At 42.3% G+C, this 24,039-nt stretch overlaps 1 protein-coding gene across 1 annotated transcript in view; it reads right to left on the bottom strand.

The window, feature by feature from the left end:
* Positions 1-5,266: 5,266 nt before the first annotated feature.
* The window catches only part of LOC148474082 (uncharacterized), a 73,100-nt gene continuing 54,327 nt past the window's right edge, over positions 5,267-24,039 (bottom strand). Inside the window, exons 5-6 of the mRNA XM_088459185.1 lie at positions 9,657-9,806; positions 5,267-6,079 (exon numbers count right to left, since the gene is read on the bottom strand). Of these exons, the coding sequence (XP_088315311.1) occupies positions 5,523-6,079; positions 9,657-9,806 (707 nt within the window). The 3' untranslated portion in view covers positions 5,267-5,522. The remainder of the gene's footprint in view (positions 6,080-9,656; positions 9,807-24,039) is intronic.

The following is a 24,039-nucleotide window of genomic DNA, read 5'->3' as shown; positions in this document are numbered from 1 at the left end:
ATATACACTGATCATTATCATTATATCTGTCAGCATCCTGTATAGTGTAATACAGCAATCTCCCCCTATATACACTGATCATTATCATTATATCTGGCAGCGTCCTGTATAGTGTAATACAGCAATATCCCCCAATATACACTGATCATTATCATTCTATCTGTCAGCATCCTGTATAGTGTAATACAGCAATATCCCCCTATATACACTGATCATTATATCTGTCAGCGTCCTGTATAGTGTAATACAGCAATCTCCCCCTATATACACTGATCATTATCATTATATCTGTCAGCGTCCTGTATAGTGTAATACAGCAATCTCCCCCTGTATACACTGATCATTATCATTATATCTGTCAGCGTCCTGTATAGTGTAATACAGCAATCTCTCCCTATATACACTGATCATTATCATTATATTTGTCACCGTCCTATAAATTATAATACAGCAATCTCCCCCTATATACACTGATCGTTATCATTATACCTGTCACTGTACTTTATAGTGTAATACAGCAATCTCCCCCTGTATACACTGATCATTATCATTATATATGTCAGCGTCCTGTATAGTGTAATGCAGCAATCTCCCCCTATATACACTGATCATTATCATTATATCTGTCAGCGTCCTGTATAGTGTAATACAGCAATCTCCCCCTATATACACTGATCATTATCATTATATCTGTCAGCGTCCTGTATAGTGTAATGCAGCAATCTCCCCCTATATACACTGATCATTATCATTATATCTGTCACCGTCCTGTATAGTGTAATACAGCAATCTGCCCCCTATATACACTGATCATTATCATTATATCTGTCAGCGTCCTGTATAGTGTAATACAGCAATCTCCCCCTGTATACACTGATCATTATCATTATATCTGTCAGCGTCCTGTATAGTGTAATACAGCAATCTCCCCCTATATACACTGATCAATATATCTGTCACCGTCCTGTATAGTGTAATACAGCAATCTCCACCCTATATACACTGATCATTATCATTATATCTGTCAGCGTCCTGTATAGTGTAATGCAGCAATATCCCCCCTATATAAACTGATCATTATCATTATATCTGTCAGCGTCCTGTATAGTGTAATGCAGCAATCTCCCCCCTATATACACTGATCATTATCATTATATCTGTCAGCATCCGGTATAGTGTAATACAGCAATCTCTCCCTATATACACTGATCATTATCATTATATCTGTCAGCATCCTGTATAGTGTAATACAGCAATCTCCCCATATATACACTGATCATTATCATTATATCTGGCAGCGTCCTGTATAGTGTAATACAGCAATATCCCCCAATATACACTGATCATTATCATTCTATCTGTCAGCATCCTGTATAGTGTAATACAGCAATATCCCCCTATATACACTGATCATTATATCTGTCAGCGTCCTGTATAGTGTAATACAGCAATCTCCCCCTATATACACTGATCATTATCATTATATCTGTCAGCGTCCTGTATAGTGTAATACAGCAATCTCCCCCTGTATACACTGATCATTATCATTATATCTGTCAGCGTCCTGTATAGTGTAATACAGCAATCTCCCCCTATATACACTGATCATTATCATTATATTTGTCACCGTCCTATAAATTATAATACAGCAATCTCCCCCTATATACACTGATCGTTATCATTATACCTGTCACTGTACTGTATAGTGTAATACAGCAATCTCCCCCTGTATACACTGATCATTATCATTATATATGTCAGCGTCCTGTATAGTGTAATGCAGCAATCTCCCCCTATATACACTGATCATTATCATTATATCTGTCAGCGTCCTGTATAGTGTAATACAGCAATCTCCCCCTATATACACTGATCATTATCATTATATCTGTCAGCGTCCTGTATAGTGTAATGCAGCAATCTCCCCCTATATACACTGATCATTATCATTATATCTGTCACCGTCCTGTATAGTGTAATACAGCAATCTGCCCCCTATATACACTGATCATTATCATTATATCTGTCAGCGTCCTGTATAGTGTAATACAGCAATCTCCCCCTGTATACACTGATCATTATCATTATATCTGTCAGCGTCCTGTATAGTGTTATACAGCAATCTCCCCCTATATACACTGATCAATATATCTGTCACCATCCTGTATAGTGTAATACAGCAATCTCCACCCTATATACACTGATCATTATCATTATATCTGTCAGCGTCCTGTATAGTGTAATGCAGCAATCTCCCCCTATATACACTGATCATTATCATTATATCTGTCAGTGTCCTGTATAGTGTAATACAGCAATCTCCCCCTATATACACTGATCATTATATCTGTCAGCGTCCTGTATAGTGTAATACAGCAATCTCCACCCTATATACACTGATCATTATCATTATATCTGTCAGCGTCCTGTATAGTGTAATGCAGCAATCTCCCCCCCTATATTTACACAGATCATTATCATTATATCTGTCAGCATCCTGTATAGTGTAATGCAGCAATCTCCCCCTATATACACTGATCATTATCATTATATCTGTCAGCGTCCTGTATAGTGTAATGCAGCAATCTCCCCCTATATACAGTGATCATTATCATTATATCTGTCAGCGTCCTGTATAGTGTAATACAGCAATCTCCCCCTATATACACTGATCATTATCATTATATCTGTCAGCGTCCTGTATAGTGTAATGCAGCAATCTCCCCCTATATACACTGATCATTATCATTATATCTGTCAGCGTCCTGTATAGTGTAATACAGCAATCTCCCCCTATATACACTGACCATTATATCTGTCACTGTCCTGTATAGAGTAATACAGCAATCTCCACCCTATATACACTGATCATTATCATTATATCTGTCACCGTCCTGTATAGTGTAATACAGCAATCTCCCCCTATATACACTGATCATTATCATTATATCTGTCAGCGTCCTGTATAGTGTAATGCAGCAATCTCCCCCTATATACACTGATCATTATCATTATATCTGTCAGCGTCCTGTATAGTGTAATGCAGAAATCTCTCCCTATATACTCTGATCATTATCATTATATCTGTCAGCGTCCTGAATAGTGTAATACAGCAATCTCCCCCCTATATACACTGATCATTATCATTATATCTGTCAGCGTCCTGTATAGTGTAATACAGCAATCTCCCCCCTATATACACTGATCATTATCATTATATCTGTCAGCGTCCTGTATAGTGTAATACAGCAATCTCCACCTATATACACTGATCATTATCATTATATCTGTCAGCGTCCTGTATAGTGTAATACTGCAATCTCCCCCCTATATACACTGATCATTATCATTATATCTGTTAGCGTCCTGTATAGTGTAATACAGCAATCTCCACCCTATATACACTGATTATTATCATTATATCTGTCAGCGTCCTGTATAGTGTAATGCAGCAATCTCCCCCCTATATATACACAGATCATTATCATTATATCTGTCAGCATCCTGTATAGTGTAATGCAGCAATCTCCCCCTATATACACTGATCATTATCATTTTATCTGTCACCGTCCTGTATAGTATAATACAGCAATCTCCACCCTATATACACTGATCATTATCATTATATCTGTCAGCGTCCTGTATAGTGTAATGCAGAAATCTCTCCCTATATACACTGATCATTGTCATTATATCTGGCAGCGTCCTGAATAGTGTAATACAACAATCTCCCCTATATACACTGATCATTATCATTATATCTGTCAGCGTCCTGTATAGTGTAATACAGCAATCTCCCCCTATATACACTGATCATTATCATTATATCTGTCAGCGTCCTGTATAGTGTAATGCAGCAATCTCCCCCTATATATACACAGATCATTATCATTATATCTGTCAGCATCCTGTATATTGTAATGCAGCAATCTCCCCCTATATACACTGATCATTATCATTTTATCTGTCAGCGTCCTGTATAGTGTAATGCAGCAATCTCCCCCTATATACACTGATCATTATCATTATATCTGTCAGCGTCCTGTATAGTGTAATGCAGCAATCTCCCCCTATATACACTGATCATTATCATTTTATCTGTCAGCGTCCTGTATAGTGTAATACAGCAATCTCCCCCTATATACACTGATCATTATCATTATATCTGGCAGCGTCCTGTATAGTGTAATACAGCAATCTCCCCCTATATACACTGATCATTATCATTATATCTGTCAGCGTCCTGTATAGTGTAATGCAGCAATCTCCCCCTATATACACTGATCATTATCATTATATCTGTCCGCATCCTGTATAGTGTAATACAGCAATCTCCCCCTATATATACACAGATCATTATCATTATATCTGTCAGCATCCTGTATATTGTAATGCAGCAATCTCCCCCTATATACACTGATCATTATCATTTTATCTGTCAGCGTCCTGTATAGTGTAATACAGCAATCTCCCCCTATATACACTGATCATTATCATTATATCTGGCAGCGTCCTGTATAGTGTAATACAGCAATCTCCCCCTATATACACTGATCATTATCATTATATCTGTCAGCGTCCTGTATAGTGTAATACAGCAATCTCCCCCTATATACACTGATCATTATCATTATATCTGTCAGTGTCCTGTATAGTGTAATACAGCAATCTCCCCCTATATACACTGATCATTATCATTATATCTGTCAGCGTCCTGTATAGTGTAATGCAGCAATCTCCCCCTATATACACTGATCATTATCATTATATCTGTCCGCGTCCTGTATAGTGTAATACAGCAATCTCCCCCTATATACACTGATCATTATCATTATATCTGGCAGCGTCCTGTATAGTGTAATGCAGCAATCTCCCCCTATATACACTGATCATTATCATTATATCTGTCCGCGTCCTGTATAGTGTAATACAGCAATCTCCACCCTATATACACTGATCATTGTCATTATATCTGTCAGCGTCCTGAATAGTGTAATACAACAATCTCCCCCTATATACACTGATCATTATCATTATATCTATCAGCGTCCTGTATAGTGTAATACAGCATAAGAATTACATACGTTTATAACTTCCAAACTTATCAACCTTGATTAGCTTACTTAACCTTAACTACAAATAAAGACACAGACACCAGAGCTTGGCTAAAAAGGTCACAGCTTTTATTTATAATTGAATCAATTAACCTAACCAGGGTGGCAAAGAGACGCTGCAGACTCAGTTCTAGCTTTTTAACTTACTCCAAAATACTCAGGGAACGCCTAAACCGTTCCCCCTTTCAGACGCACTTAAACCGTGAGGGTCTCACTTCCCTCCTGGGCCAATCCGAGGCGTTTTGTGCAAAAACGCCCGGGTCCCCCCGTGCGGAGCAGGACAAATCCGCCTTGTACATCGAGAGCAAGTGCTCCCACAGTTATCTTGCGTCCCATAAAACCACTGAGCTGCAGCGTACTCCCGCCAAAGCCAGGCCCTAATAGAGACTGGCCCGCCACCCAAAAGAACTAACCAAGAAACGAAAACAAATCCTGAACAAAAAGATTCATACCCAGGCCGTTCAAATGCACGCCAACATGACGAAAGAAACGTACAAGATCACCCTCGAAAAAGCCATGACGCACCACCAAGCCACCTATCGACATGACATGCTTAGACACTGCCACGTTCACCTTCCTCCGTGTTCTTTCCAATGCCCCAAACTTTCGCACTCCTCTCCACGTGAAGCGGGGTGTCATCTCTGACCACACAATCTGAATGGATGGCCATTTTGTACGAATCGAATCCACAATCTCACGCAGACTCACGATTAAACCCACGCCTGTCAGCTGACCGACATCATTGCCACCAACGTGAAGCACCAGCCATTCGGGCATTCCCCATTTTGCCACCGCAGAAACAATCAGTGCCAAAACACCGTCCACTCGCAAACCTCTCACTCCAATCCAACGCACTTTCCGAATACCAATTGGCAAGCCACTAGTCCGACCCGAGACATGTTTTTCCGCCCAAAAAATGTAGGAGTGGCCAACCAACCACACCTGCCCGTTTTCTTTTGTCAACACTGTAAAAGAAGAAACCTTAACATGAGAAACCACACCCAACCTGGATCAAAAACGACACAACTTAGAACAAAACAGAGCAACTAACTAGCAGGGATGCCAAAAAAGGGGGAAACAGGAACCCGAGTGAAGAAGAAAAAACCAAAAACCTACCCGTGAACCAAATTGGGCCAGATCATGGCTAACGGGAGGAAAATTAAAAAATCCCCTCACACCCCCAATTGTTGAACGCTAACCGTTCAACGATTGGCAGGTAAACAACGTTTTCGGGTTATCGCAGGGTGCGCACCTACAACTTGTCGCAGCGAACATACTTCTTATAACACCCTGACTTCCAACGCCCCACCTTTTGAATATCCGAAGGAGATGCCCCTGCAAGCGCTGCACAAGTGGCTGCCCCTATTCGAAAGGAATGGGTGCCATAATCTGTATGATCTAAACCCAATTCTATTAAACTTCGCTTAAATAACGCAGTGAACTGAAACTTTGTGAGAGGCTTAGCATCCGCATGAACCAACCACTGAATCCCCCCAACTGGGCGCACCAACATGTATTGCGATGCTAAATGAACCGGGCAAATATTGCAATCCTGCTGCTGCGCAAGCGTGACCCATTTACCCCTACCTGACTGATCCGTTTTAGAGAGACGGAGCTTACAAAGCACCGCCGCATCTCTAAAAACAATGTCCTTATACAACAACCCGGAGGACTCAGATAAACTATTAACTGCCACTAATTCGCTAACCCTGAAAGCTCCAAAAAACGCAGCAGAAAAAGCTAAACGAAAAAGAGCAGCCTCAAACGAATCAGAAGCTACCTTCTCCATAACCTTAAGCAATGCTGCCAAAAGCTGGGTGTCCACCGGCCGACGGGAATCGGCGCGAGCAGGAGCCTGCCTAGCCCAACCTTTTAGAGCCTTAGCAAGAAGAAAAGACCTGGTTGGGTCAAGCAAACCTTTTAGTTTGCAAAAAAAAGAGACTCCCGCAAGCGCCGACGCCACGTAGGCCCTGGACCTCCCCTGCTGATATCTCTCCCACACAAAGGATGACAGCAACTCCTTTGGAGACTTACCCTCCGAATCTTGGCGCACGCAGTGACTGCTCCAATCCCGCCATGCGGCCGAGTATTTGCGGAGAGTTGATGGAGCGAGCGATTGCATCGCCAAAGCCTCTAAGCCGGCCTGATTATCTGCCACACAAACGGGGGGCATGTCAAACCAACAGCAGAAGCAAACGGTGCAAGCGCCCGAAAACGCTCAAATTGAAAACGAGACAATGCGTCTGCAATCTCGTTAACAACACCCGGTACATGACGAGCTCTAAAACGTATGTTGGCCTCTAAACAGCGCAAAATTAAATGATGAAGCAAACGCAAAACTAACGGAGAGGACGATCGCTGGTTGTTAATGGCATGCGCCACCCCCAAATTGTCGCACCAAAAAATTACATGCCGGTTACTCAGACGCGCTGACCAGAGTTCCACAGCAATGACAATTGGGAACAGTTCCAAGAGCAACAAATTACTAGTTAAGCCTTCGTCGCGCCAAACTAAAGGCCAAGCAGTAGCGCACCATTCCCCATTGAAAAAAGCCCCAAAACCAGATGATCCAGCCGCATCAGTATACAGTTGCAATGACCCATTTGCCACTGGAGGCGCTGGCCAAATACGTTCGCCATTGAACTGAACCAGAAACTTGGTCCAAACCCGAAGATCTTGCTTAATCTCTGACGACAAACGAATATGATGATGCGGCTGTCTTGACCCAGCAGTGGCCCTCTCCAATTTCCTACAGAAAACCCTGCCCATGGGAATTATGTGACAAGCCAAATTAAAGGAACCCAGCAGTGACTGAACTCCACGTAATCTTACCGTGTCCACTGCTAAACAACCCGCAATCTGTTCTAACAATCTAGCCACTTTGTCGCTTGGTAACCTACAACAACCCGCAACCGTGTCTATCTCAATTCCCAAGTACGACAGACAAGAAATGGGACCCTCCGTCTTATCTTGCGCAATGGGAACCCCTAAACTGCGAAACAGAGCTTGAGCGGAAAACAGGAGGTCTGCACAGACGTCGCTCTCCCCTGGACCTATGAAGAGAAAGTCATCTAAATAGTGTGCCACGCCCGCTTGTCCTGTGCCGGCATGAACACACCAGTGTAGAAAAGAGCTGAATTTCTCAAAATAGGCACAGGAAACCGCACAACCCATAGGCAAACATTTGTCAACAAAGTAACCTGACTCTAGTTTGAATCCCATAAACTGCATAGCGTCTGTGTGCAACGGCAATAAACGGAAGGCTGACTCAATGTCTAACTTAGCCAGCAGCGCGCCCTGCCCAAAACTGCGCACTAAACCTAAGACTTCGTCAAAACTTTGATATTTCACTCTACAAAAACTATCAGGAATGGCGTCATTCACCGAACGCCCATCAGGATATGATAGGTGTTGGATCAAACGAAACTTCCCAGGGGCCTTCTTGGGTACCACACCTACCGGAGAGATACAAAGATCCTGCAACGGAGGAACAGGGAAAGGACCCTCCATCCTCCCCAGCAGCACCTCGGCCCTAACTTTCGCTTGCACAACTTCTGGGTAGTCCCTGGCCGAGCGCAAGTTACGGGGAGACCGGACCCATAAAGGACCCAATATTGGCAGAGAAAAACCGAACGAAAAACCTTCTAACAAAAAAGAAGCGTCCTCCTTATGAGGATATAGAACCAACCAGCGAGCTAGTGCAGCTAAACAAATAGGCGAATGAGCCTTAACCAGCTCCTTTTGACCCTTCACGATCCTGGGTGGCACTAGCAGACCCTCTACGGCAATCTTTGGCTGGATGTTCCCCCCCGCAGAGACGACAGGAGTGACGAAAACGACAGGACGACCCTCGTGTACACCGGGAGTCGTTGAAAGCAAAACATTTGCCCTTCATAACTCCCGTCGCCCCCGACCTACCACTAGCATAACCCTTGCGAGGATGCATCCCGTCCAAAGGGGGCCGACGCTGCTGCGACACCTCTAACCACACCTCTATGTCTTTTGCTCCGAACGGAATAATCTTGCTGCCATCATGCTTTCTTCTAAATTGCACGTCATTTTCCCGCCATGCCAAGGCCCGCGAACGGACAAACATGTCTAGCACTAAAAAAAATATATCTCACTATGTTTACGCTCGCGTCTCCAAATAGCACGCCGCAAATACCAGCATGCCCTTCAACCAACTGGTGAAACTACAGAAAGCCTCCTCGCCCATACCCCCCGCCTTCTTAGCCTGACCAAAAGCCTTTTTCATATCTTCGGTAAGCGTAAAGAAGTCGACAAATTTACCTTTACGAATTCTCACCCTCACACTCTTTCGCAGGCCGCGAAGAACGGCGGTGTTCGCACAATGCACTGAATCAGCCCCTGCCGCCACTGTAGCTAGCTCCACACTAACGCCCTGTGCAGCTGTACTCACTGACTTCTTGGCTAAACGCCTGGCAACCATTCTGGCTATTTTACGCGGGCGCGCAGGGGAACCAGAAGAATGAGAAGAAGAGGAGGAGTCAGACATAGACGAACAAGAAGACTCATGCTCACCAGCACCAGATGGACCAGGAACAGCTCCCTCGACTTGCTCATTCGTCGTGGCCGAAGACTCGCCTGTCGTCCCTTTTTCCACGCACACCGGATCAGCTGCTGCAACAGTGATTGGTTCGCTTGAAGGAGCCTCGATCGCCCTTCGATTATCTGCAACCGGGGTAGACTGGTGAACAACAGGACTGGAAGTCACTACCGTCTGCGCGGGGGGGGTGGGAATGCCGGGTGCAGGCAGAAGGGGTGCAGGCGCGGCTAACAGACGAGCTGGAGGCACCAGCGTGAAGTCGGGCGTCGCGGACAAACTGGTGGAGGTTTGACCGTACATGACAGGCGATGCGGAAGGTAGCCTCGGCATGGGAGCCGATGATGCGCTTTGCTGCGAAATTGGCAAATAAGGGAAATAAAGCTGCGGATGACAACCTGAGAAAGGGTAAGGTCCAAAAGTGGCCCCAGAGTAGTTTGGATAAAAAGGCGGAGAGGACACAACTGAGGTGGAGGGATAAATGGGGGGGCCGCCCCGGAGCTCCATGAAGCCTGACCCCAGGATGAGCCGACTGACAAGGGGGGCGCATTATAAATGGGAGGTGGGGCACTGTTGGCGGGGAACCATGGATTCTGGTAGGTGGAAGGGACAGCTTGACTAGGCCAAAATTGGGCAGGTTGACTAATCATGGGGCTGATTGACCCAGGGCTGCTGCTCAAAATGGCCGCCGGGGTTAAGATGGCCGCCGGGCCCGACGTGCAGACCAGGCCGACGGGACCCCCCGCTCCCCGGGGACCGAAGCCTAATGACCCCATGTGACCCGCGACGCTAACCGCCGGCGGGCCCAATGCAGAGTAACCAGCGGGAGGCGCGAGCACTCGCGCCCCCGCCGGTGCAGCGTAAGCGGCAGCCGCCGCGTGGCTGATGGGCGCCGGCAAGGAGCGTCCATCGGACGCTCCCGTCGGCGGGCCCGATGCAGAGTAACCAGCGGGAGGCGCGAGCACTCGCGCCCCCGCCGGTGCATCGTAAGCGGCACCCGCCGCGTGGCTGATGGGCGCCGGCAAGGAGCGTCCATCGGACGCTCCCGTCGGCGGGCCCGATGCAGAGTAACCAGCGGGAGACGCGAGCACTCACGCCCCCGCTGGCGCAGCGGAAGTGCCAGCCGTTGCGTGACTGCTGTGGGACGGCGAGGAGCGTCCATCGGATGCTCCCGCCGGAGCCGCGTGGGGGGTGAGTCGGCCCGGGGAGGTTGCCGAGTGCACAACCTCCGCCGGGGTAGCGGGACCCGCATGAGGCGCTGGTGCAGCCGCACCAGCGTGCACGGGAGGAGGGGGAGCCGATGGGGAGGACGGCAGTATCAGAGGTGAGGTGGGGGGAGAAGGAGGACGTGGGGACAGCACAGGTGGGGAAAGGGGGGGGCGCGGACGCGCAGGGGGCAAGAAGAGGGGGCTAGCATAATCAGCTAGCTGACGGGGTGGGGGAGCAGAGCGACGTGGGCGAGGCATGAGAAAATTAAGCTGCTAGGCTATAGCACAGGGGCACTGGTAATTAGCTTTTCAAAATTTATTTCAAAGAGGCTGATCCCAAGGACCACAGGCTCCTATATAGTCCCCTATAACCACTCCCCCAACTATATGACTGGCCCTTGGAAGCAGCTGATCACACCCAAACTAATACTCAATTTACCCAGCAACAAGGCTGTCATTCAAATAAACTGTCAGTAAAAAACTAATAATCTTAACACTCCTCAATCCTATTCATATTTCGTCATTCAATCTCCCCCTATATACACTGATCATTATCATTATATCTGTCAGCGTCCTGTATAGTGTAATACAGCAATCTCCCCCTATATACACTGATCATTATCATTATATCTGGCACCGTCCTGTATAGTGTAATACAGCAATCTCCCCTTATATACACTGATCATTATCATTATATCTGTCAGCGTCCTGTATAGAGTAATGCAGCAATCTCCTCTCTATATATACACTGATCATTATCATTATATCTGTCACCGACCTGTATAGGGTAATACAGCAATCTCCCCCTATATACACTGATCATCATTATATCTGTCAGCGTCCTGTATAGTGTAATACAGCAATCTCCCCCTATATACACTGATCATTATCATTATACCTGTCACCGTCCTGTATAGTATAATACAGCAATCTCCCCCTATATACACTGATCATTATCATTATATCTGTCACAGTCCTGTATAGTGTAATACAGCAATCTTCCCCTATATACACTGATCATTATCATTATATCTGTCAGCGTCCTGTATAGTGTAATACAGCAATCTCCCCTTATATACACTGATCATTATCATTATATCTGTCAGCGTCCTGTATAGTGTAATGCAGCAATCTCCTCCCTATATACACTGATCATTATCTTTATATCTGTCAGCGTCCTGTATAGTGTAATACAGCAATCTTCCCCTATATACACTGATCAATATCATTATATCTGTCAGCGTCCTGTATAGTGTAATACAGCAATCTCCCCCTATATATACACTGATCATTATCATTATATCTGTCAGCGTCCTGTATAGTGTAATGCAGCAATCTCCCCCTATATATACACTGATCATTATCATTATATCTGTCACCGTCCTGTATAGTGTAATGCAGCAATCTCCCCCGATATACACTGATCATTATCATTATATCTGTCACCGTCCTGTATAGTGTAATGCAGCAATCTCCCCCTATATACACTGATCATTATCATTATATCTGTCAGCGTCCTGTATAGTGTAATGCAGCAATCTCCCCCTATATACACTGATCATTATCATTATATCTGTCAGCGTACTGTATAGTGTAATGCAGCAATCTCCCCCTATATACACTGATCATCATCATTATATCTGTCAGCGTCCTGTATAGTGTAATACAGCAATCTCCCCCTATATACACTGATCATTATCATTATATCTGTCAGCGTCCTGTATAGTGTAATGCAGCAATCTCCCCCTATATACACTGATCATTATCATTATATCTGTCAGCGTCCTGTATAGTGTAATACAGCAATCTCCCCCTATATACACTGATCATTATCATTATATCTGTCAGCGTCCTGTATAGTGTAATACAGCAATCTCCCCCCTATATACACTGATCATTATCATTATATCTGTCAGCGTCCTGTATAGTGTAATACAGCAATCTCCCCCTACATACACTGATCATTATCATTATATCTGTCAGCGTCCTGTATAGTGTAATACAGCAATCTCCCCCTATATACACTGATCATTATCATTATATCTTTCAGTGTCCTGTATAGTGTAATACAGCAATCTCCCCCTATATACACTGATCATTATCATTATATCTGTCAGTGTCCTGTATAGTGTAATACAGCAATCTCCCCCTATATACACTGATCATTATATCTGTCACCGTCCTGTATAGTGTAATACAGCAATCTCCCCCTATATATACACTGATCATTATCATTATATCTGTCAGCGTCCTGTATAGTGTAATGCAGCAATCTCCCCCTACATACACTGATCATTATCATTATATCTGGCAGCGTCCTGTATAGTGTAATGCAGCAATCTCCCCCTACATACACTGATCATTATCATTATATCTGGCAGCGTCCTGTATAGTGTAATGCAGCAATCTCCCCCTATATACACTGATCATTATCATTATATCTGGCAGCGTCCTGTATAGTGTAATGCAGCAATCTCCCCCTATATACACTGATCATTATCATTATATCTGGCAGCGTCCTGTATAGTGTAATGCAGCAATCTCCCCCTACATACACTGATCATTATCATTATATCTGGCAGCGTCCTGTATAGTGTAATGCAGCAATCTCCCCCTATATACACTGATCATTATCATTATATCTGGCAGCGTCCTGTATAGTGTAATACAGCAATCTCCCCCTATATACACTGATCATTATCATTATATCTGGCAGCGTCCTGCATAGTGTAATACAGCAATCTCCCCCTATATACACTGATCATTATCATTATATCTGTCAGCGTCCTGCATAGTGTAATACAGCAATCTCCCCCGATATACACTGATCATTATCATTATATCTGTCACCGTCCTGTATAGTGTAATGCAGCAATCTCCCCCTATATACACTGATCACAGCGTCCTGTATAGTGTAATACAGCAATCTCCCCCCTATATATACTGATCATTATCATTATATCTGTCAGCGTCCTGTATAGTGTAATACAGCAATCTCCCCCCTACATACACTGATCATTATCATTATATCTGTCAGCGTCCTGTATAGTGTAATACAGCAATCTCCCCCTACATACACTGATCATTATCATTATATCTGTCAGCGTCCTGTATAGTGTAATACAGCAATCTCCCCCTACATACACTGATCATTATCATTATATCTTTCAGTGTCATGTATAGTGTAATACAGCAATCTCCCCCTATATACACTGATCATTATCATTATATCTGTCAGTGTCCTGTATAGTGTAATACAGCAATCTCCCCCTATATACACTGATCATTATATCTGTCACCGTCCTGTATAGTGTAATGCAGCAATCTCCCCCTATATATACACTGATCATTATCATTATATCTGTCAACGTCCTGTATAGTGTAATGCAGCAATCTCCCCCTACATACACTGATCATTATCATTATATCTGGCAGCGTCCTGTATAGTGTAATGCAGCAATCTCCCCCTACATACACTGATCATTATCATTATATCTGGCAGCGTCCTGTATAGTGTAATGCAGCAATCTCCCCCTATATACACTGATCATTATCATTATATCTGGCAGCGTCCTGTATAGTGTAATGCAGCAATCTCCCCCTATATACACTGATCATTATCATTATATCTGGCAGCGTCCTGTATAGTGTAATGCAGCAATCTCCCCCTATATACACTGATCATTATCATTATATCTGGCAGCGTCCTGTATAGTGTAATGCAGCAATCTCCCCCTACATACACTGATCATTATCATTATATCTGGCAGCGTCCTGTATAGTGTAATGCAGCAATCTCCCCCTACATACACTGATCATTATCATTATATCTGGCAGCGTCCTGTATAGTGTAATACAGCAATCTCCCCCTACATACACTGATCATTATCATTATATCTGGCAGCGTCCTGTATAGTGTAATACAGCAATCTCCCCCTACATACACTGATCATTATCATTATATCTGGCAGTGTCCTGCATAGTGTAATACAGCAATCTCCCCCTATATACACTGATCATTATCATTATATCTGGCAGCGTCCTGCATAGTGTAATACAGCAATCTCCCCCTATATACACTGATCATTATCATTATATCTGTCAGCGTCCTGCATAGTGTAATACAGCAATCTCCCCCTATATACACTGATCATTATCATTATATCTGTCAGCGTCCTGCATAGTGTAATACAGCAATCTCCCCCTATATACACTGATCATTATCATTTTATCTGTCAGCGTCCTGCATAGTGTAATACAGCAATCTCCCCCTATATACACTGATCATTATCATTTTATCTGTCAGCGTCCTGTATAGTGTAATACAGCAATCTCCCCCTATATACACTGATCATTATCATTTTATCTGTCAGCGTCCTGTATAGTGTAATGCAGCAATCTCCCCCTATATACACTGATCATTATCATTTTCTCTGTCAGCGTCCTGTATAGTGTAATACAGCAATCTCCCCCTATATACACTGATCATTATCATTTTCTCTGTCAGCGTCCTGTATAGTGTAATACAGCAATCTCCCCCTATATACACTGATCATTATCATTATATCTGTCAGCGTCCTGCATAGTGTAATACAGCAATCTCCCCCTATATACACTGATCATTATCATTATATCTGTCAGCGTCCTGCATAGTGTAATACAGCAATCTCCCCCTACATACACTGATCATTATCATTATATCTGTCAGCGTCCTGTATAGTGTAATACAGCAATCTCCCCCTACATACACTGATCATTATCATTATATCTTTCAGCGTCCTGTATAGTGTAATACAGCAATCTCCCCCTATATACACTGATCATTATCATTATATCTGTCAGTGTCCTGTATAGTGTAATACAGCAATCTCCCCCTATATACACTGATCATTATATCTGTCACCGTCCTGTATAGTGTAATACAGCAATCTCCCCCCTATATACACTGATCATTATCATTATATCTGGCAGCGTCCTGTATAGTGTAATACAGCAATCTCCCCCTATATACACTGATCATTATCATTATATCTGGCAGCGTCCTGTATAGTGTAATACAGCAATCTGTCCCTATATACACTGATCATTGTCATTATATCTGTCAGCGTCCTGCATAGTGTAATACAGCAATCTCCCCCTATATACACTGATCATTATCATTATATCTGTCAGCGTCCTGTATAGTGTAATACAGCAATCTCCCCCTATATACACTGATCATTATCATTATATCTGTCAGTGTCCTGTATAGTGTAATACAGCAATCTCCCCCTATATACACTGATCATTATATCTGTCACCGTCCTGTATAGTGTAATACAGCAATCTCCCCCTATATATACACTGATCATTATCATTATATCTGTCAGCGTCCTGTATAGTGTAATGCAGCAATCTCCCCCTACATACACTGATCATTATCATTATATCTGTCAGCGTCCTGTATAGTGTAATGCAGCAATCTCCCCCTACATACACTGATCATTATCATTATATCTGGCAGCGTCCTGTATAGTGTAATGCAGCAATCTCCCCCTATATACACTGATCATTATCATTATATCTGGCAGCGTCCTGTATAGTGTAATGCAGCAATCTCCCCCTATATACACTGATCATTATCATTATATCTGGCAGCGTCCTGTATAGTGTAATGCAGCAATCTCCCCCTACATACACTGATCATTATCATTATATCTGGCAGCGTCCTGTATAGTGTAATGCAGCAATCTCCCCCTATATACACTGATCATTATCATTATATCTGGCAGCGTCCTGTATAGTGTAATACAGCAATCTCCCCCTATATACACTGATCATTATCATTATATCTGGCAGCGTCCTGCATAGTGTAATACAGCAATCTCCCCCTATATACACTGATCATTATCATTATATCTGTCAGCGTCCTGCATAGTGTAATACAGCAATCTCCCCCGATATACACTGATCATTATCATTATATCTGTCACCGTCCTGTATAGTGTAATGCAGCAATCTCCCCCTATATACACTGATCACAGCGTCCTGTATAGTGTAATACAGCAATCTCCCCCCTATATACACTGATCATTATCATTATATCTGTCAGCGTCCTGTATAGTGTAATACAGCAATCTCCCCCCTACATACACTGATCATTATCATTATATCTGTCAGCGTCCTGTATAGTGTAATACAGCAATCTCCCCCTACATACACTGATCATTATCATTATATCTGTCAGCGTCCTGTATAGTGTAATACAGCAATCTCCCCCTACATACACTGATCATTATCATTATATCTTTCAGTGTCATGTATAGTGTAATACAGCAATCTCCCCCTATATACACTGATCATTATCATTATATCTGTCAGTGTCCTGTATAGTGTAATACAGCAATCTCCCCCTATATACACTGATCATTATATCTGTCACCGTCCTGTATAGTGTAATACAGCAATCTCCCCCTATATATACACTGATCATTATCATTATATCTGGCAGCGTCCTGTATAGTGTAATGCAGCAATCTCCCCCTACATACACTGATCATTATCATTATATCTGGCAGCGTCCTGTATAGTGTAATGCAGCAATCTCCCCCTATATACACTGATCATTATCATTATATCTGGCAGCGTCCTGTATAGTGTAATGCAGCAATCTCCCCCCTATATACACTGATCATTATCATTATATCTGGCAGCGTCCTGTATAGTGTAATGCAGCAATCTCCACCTATATACACTGATCATTATCATTATATCTGGCAGCGTCCTGTATAGTGTAATGCAGCAATCTCCCCCTATATACACTGATCATTATCATTATATCTGGCAGCGTCCTGTATAGTGTAATGCAGCAATCTCCCCCTACATACACTGATCATTATCATTATATCTGGCAGCGTCCTGTATAGTGTAATGCAGCAATCTCCCCCTACATACACTGATCATTATCATTATATCTGGCAGCGTCCTGTATAGTGTAATACAGCAATCTCCCCCTACATACACTGATCATTATCATTATATCTGGCAGCGTCCTGTATAGTGTAATACAGCAATCTCCCCCTATATACACTGATCATTATCATTATATCTGGCAGCGTCCTGCATAGTGTAATACAGCAATCTCCCCCTATATACACTGATCATTATCATTATATCTGGCAGCGTCCTGCATAGTGTAATACAGCAATCTCCCCCTATATACACTGATCATTATCATTATATCTGTCAGCGTCCTGCATAGTGTAATACAGCAATCTCCCCCTATATACACTGATCATTATCATTATATCTGTCAGCGTCCTGTATAATGTAATACAGCAATCTCCCCCTATATACACTGATCATTATCATTTTATCTGTCAGCGTCCTGTATAGTGTAATACAGCAATCTCCCCCTATATACACTGATCATTATCATTTTATCTGTCAGCGTCCTGTATAGTGTAATACAGCAATCTCCCCCTATATACACTGATCATTATCATTTTATCTGTCAGCGTCCTGTATAGTGTAATACAGCAATCTCCCCCTATATACACTGATCATTATCATTATATCTGTCAGCGTCCTGTATAGTGTAATACAGCAATCTCCCCCTACATACACTGATCATTATCATTATATCTGTCAGCGTCCTGTATAGTGTAATACAGCAATCTCCCCCTACATACACTGATCATTATCATTATATCTTTCAGCGTCCTGTATAGTGTAATACAGCAATCTCCCCCTATATACACTGATCATTATCATTATATCTGTCAGTGTCCTGTATAGTGTAATACAGCAATCTCCCCCTATATACACTGATCATTATATCTGTCACCGTCCTGTATAGTGTAATACAGCAATCTCCCCCCTATATACACTGATCATTATCATTATATCTGGCAGCGTCCTGTATAGTGTAATACAGCAATCTCCCCCTATATACACTGATCATTATCATTATATCTGGCAGCGTCCTGTATAGTGTAATACAGCAATCTGTCCCTATATACACTGATCATTGTCATTATATCTGTCAGCGTCCTGCATAGTGTAATACAGCAATCTCCCCCTATATACACTGATCATTATCATTATATCTGTCAGCGTCCTGTATAGTGTAATACAGCAATCTCCCCCTATATACACTGATCATTATCATTATATCTGTCAGTGTCCTGTATAGTGTAATACAGCAATCTCCCCCTATATACACTGATCATTATATCTGTCACCGTCCTGTATAGTGTAATACAGCAATCTCCCCCTATATATACACTGATCATTATCATTATATCTGTCAGCGTCCTGTATAGTGTAATGCAGCAATCTCCCCCTACATACACTGATCATTATCATTATATCTGTCAGCGTCCTGTATAGTGTAATGCAGCAATCTCCCCCTACATACACTGATCATTATCATTATATCTGGCAGCGTCCTGTATAGTGTAATGCAGCAATCTCCCCCTATATACACTGATCATTATCATTATATCTGGCAGCGTCCTGTATAGTGTAATGCAGCAATCTCCCCCTATATACACTGATCATTATCATTATATCTGGCAGCGTCCTGTATAGTGTAATGCAGCAATCTCCCCCTACATACACTGATCATTATCATTATATCTGGCAGCGTCCTGTATAGTGTAATGCAGCAATCTCCCCCTATATACACTGATCATTATCATTATATCTGGCAGCGTCCTGTATAGTGTAATACAGCAATCTCCCCCTATATACACTGATCATTATCATTATATCTGGCAGCGTCCTGCATAGTGTAATACAGCAATCTCCCCCTATATACACTGATCATTATCATTATATCTGTCAGCGTCCTGCATAGTGTAATACAGCAATCTCCCCCGATATACACTGATCATTATCATTATATCTGTCACCGTCCTGTATAGTGTAATGCAGCAATCTCCCCCTATATACACTGATCACAGCGTCCTGTATAGTGTAATACAGCAATCTCCCCCCTATATACACTGATCATTATCATTATATCTGTCAGCGTCCTGTATAGTGTAATACAGCAATCTCCCCCCTACATACACTGATCATTATCATTATATCTGTCAGCGTCCTGTATAGTGTAATACAGCAATCTCCCCCTACATACACTGATCATTATCATTATATCTGTCAGCGTCCTGTATAGTGTAATACAGCAATCTCCCCCTACATACACTGATCATTATCATTATATCTTTCAGTGTCATGTATAGTGTAATACAGCAATCTCCCCCTATATACACTGATCATTATCATTATATCTGTCAGTGTCCTGTATAGTGTAATACAGCAATCTCCCCCTATATACACTGATCATTATATCTGTCACCGTCCTGTATAGTGTAATACAGCAATCTCCCCCTATATATACACTGATCATTATCATTATATCTGGCAGCGTCCTGTATAGTGTAATGCAGCAATCTCCCCCTACATACACTGATCATTATCATTATATCTGGCAGCGTCCTGTATAGTGTAATGCAGCAATCTCCCCCTATATACACTGATCATTATCATTATATCTGGCAGCGTCCTGTATAGTGTAATGCAGCAATCTCCCCCTATATACACTGATCATTATCATTATATCTGGCAGCGTCCTGTATAGTGTAATGCAGCAATCTCCCCCTATATACACTGATCATTATCATTATATCTGGCAGCGTCCTGTATAGTGTAATGCAGCAATCTCCCCCTATATACACTGATCATTATCATTATATCTGGCAGCGTCCTGTATAGTGTAATGCAGCAATCTCCCCCTACATACACTGATCATTATCATTATATCTGGCAGCGTCCTGTATAGTGTAATGCAGCAATCTCCCCCTACATACACTGATCATTATCATTATATCTGGCAGCGTCCTGTATAGTGTAATACAGCAATCTCCCCCTACATACACTGATCATTATCATTATATCTGGCAGCGTCCTGTATAGTGTAATACAGCAATCTCCCCCTATATACACTGATCATTATCATTATATCTGGCAGCGTCCTGCATAGTGTAATACAGCAATCTCCCCCTATATACACTGATCATTATCATTATATCTGGCAGCGTCCTGCATAGTGTAATACAGCAATCTCCCCCTATATACACTGATCATTATCATTATATCTGTCAGCGTCCTGCATAGTGTAATACAGCAATCTCCCCCTATATACACTGATCATTATCATTATATCTGTCAGCGTCCTGTATAATGTAATACAGCAATCTCCCCCTATATACACTGATCATTATCATTTTATCTGTCAGCGTCCTGTATAGTGTAATACAGCAATCTCCCCCTATATACACTGATCATTATCATTTTATCTGTCAGCGTCCTGTATAGTGTAATACAGCAATCTCCCCCTATATACACTGATCATTATCATTTTATCTGTCAGCGTCCTGTATAGTGTAATACAGCAATCTCCCCCTATATACACTGATCATTATCATTTTCTCTGTCAGCGTCCTGTATAGTGTAATACAGCAATCTCCCCCTATATACACTGATCATTATCATTTTCTCTGTCAGCGTCCTGTATAGTGTAATACAGCAATCTCCCCCTATATACACTGATCATTATCATTATATCTGTCAGCGTCCTGCATAGTGTAATACAGCAATCTCCCCCTATATACACTGATCATTATCATTATATCTGTCAGCGTCCTGTATAGTGTAATACAGCAATCTCCCCCTACATACACTGATCATTATCATTATATCTGTCAGCGTCCTGTATAGTGTAATACAGCAATCTCCCCCTACATACACTGATCATTATCATTATATCTTTCAGCGTCCTGTATAGTGTAATACAGCAATCTCCCCCTATATACACTGATCATTATATCTGTCACCGTCCTGTATAGTGTAATACAGCAATCTCCCCCCTATATACACTGATCATTATCATTATATCTGGCAGCGTCCTGTATAGTGTAATACAGCAATCTCCCCCTATATACACTGATCATTATCATTATATCTGGCAGCGTCCTGTATAGTGTAATACAGCAATCTGTCCCTATATACACTGATCATTGTCATTATATCTGTCAGCGTCCTGCATAGTGTAATACAGCAATCTCCCCCTATATACACTGATCATTATCATTATATCTGTCAGCGTCCTGTATAGTGTAATACAGCAATCTCCCCCTATATACACTGATCATTATCATTATATCTGTCAGCGTCCTGCATAGTGTAATACAGCAATCTCCCCCTATATACACTGATCATTATCATTATATCTGTCAGCGTCCTGCATAGTGTAATACAGCAATCTCCCCCCTATATATACACTGATCATTATCATTATATCTGTCAGCGTCCTGTATAGTGTAATACAGCAATCTCCCCCTATATACACTGATCATTATCATTATATCTTTCAGTGTCCTGTATAGTGTAATACAGCAATCTCCCCCTATATACACTGATCATTATCATTATATCTGTCAGTGTCCTGTATAGTGTAATACAGCAATCTCCCCCTATATACACTGATCATTATATCTGTCACCGTCCTGTATAGTGTAATACAGCAATCTCCCCCCTATATACACTGATCATTATCATTATATCTGTCAGCGTCCTGCATAGTGTAATACAGCAATCTCCCCCTATATACACTGATCATTATCATTATATCTGTCAGCGTCCTGTATAGTGTAATACAGCAATCTCCCCCTATATACACTGATCATTATCATTATATCTGTCAGCGTCCTGCATAGTGTAATACAGCAATCTCCCCCTATATACACTGATCATTATCATTATATCTGTCAGCGTCCTGCATAGTGTAATACAGCAATCTCCCCCCTATATATACACGGATCATTATCATTATATCTGTCAGCGTCCTGTATAGTGTAATACAGCAATCTCCCCCTATATACACTGATCATTATCATTTTATCTGTCAGCGTCCTGCATAGTGTAATACAGCAATCTCCCCCCTATATATACACTGATCATTATCATTATATCTGTCAGCGTCCTGCATAGTGTATTACAGCAATCTACCCCCTATATATACACTGATCATTATCATTATATCTGTCAGCGTCCTGTATAGTGTAATACAGCAATCTCCCCCTTTATATATTATTTATGCCAAAATCCTTGTTGGTCAAGGGAAATGGCAAGTGGGTCACGTGTAACTGATCACCCTCTGTGGGTACCAAGTGTCAAATTTGTTGACCAAAGCTACTTACCCCTGCACAACTACAGCTTCTTATTCAAATTGACAAAATGTGGTGCCTGTGCCCGCTTTACTGCCCTATTCATGCCCAGCCCTGCACTCCTCCACACAGGAGCCGGCATTTCTCCAGCAGCGGTTGTATGATCCAGGACGGACAATTACACGGATATCATTCCAAAGCTTGCTTTTCATTATTATTCTCCCACTCACTTTACTTATTACAAGTGCGGACCACCTGTTTCACACTAGGACGCCAGTAGTTAAACATGATATAGCAGCGGAGTTTGGCTGCTCAGTATACTTGTTCGTGGGATTGTGATTATTGCCCCAGCAACACTGTTGCATTATCAGTGACATTATTCAAAGCTTATGTTGTGGAACCTCGGTCTTCTATTGTTACAATTAGTAACCATTTCACTCAAGCAATTCTCAGTCATATCACACCTGATATAGGTTGTTTGTGACACTCCATTCATTCATTGTCTGCATGCAATATATGTTTTTATTTCATTATTTATTTGTTTGGTCTACATTATTGATGTGTTTCATTAAATAATTTTTATTTTTAATATTAAGCCTCCTGTTTAATAACAGACAGCAAACCAATTATATAGATCATATATACACTATCACATCCACAGTGTTTAGCGCAGCATACTTTGCTTCTGCTATTCATGCCCAAAACCTTATTGTGCCAGGAAAATAACAATTGAAAGCTGTGTGTTTGGGACACAATTCTTTGTTTGCATAGTGTTTAGATAGTGTTAAGGTGCATACACACTAGACGATATGCTCCCTGAGCGATATCGTCTAGTGTGTCCCCGGCAGGCTGTGCTCAATGTCGTTCATGACATTGAGCACAGCCGCTGAACGATATCATTAGCGATATCGTTCAGCGCCGGGCTCTCTCACCCATTCTCT

The sequence above is a fragment of the Taudactylus pleione genome, unplaced genomic scaffold, assembly GCF_031769625.1.
Source record: "Taudactylus pleione unplaced genomic scaffold, aTauple2 ptg000897l, whole genome shotgun sequence".
Lineage (NCBI taxonomy): Eukaryota > Metazoa > Chordata > Amphibia > Anura > Myobatrachidae > Taudactylus > Taudactylus pleione.
The sequence above is the reverse complement of the archived record's forward strand: the minus strand, read 5'-3'. Positions and strand labels throughout refer to the sequence as shown.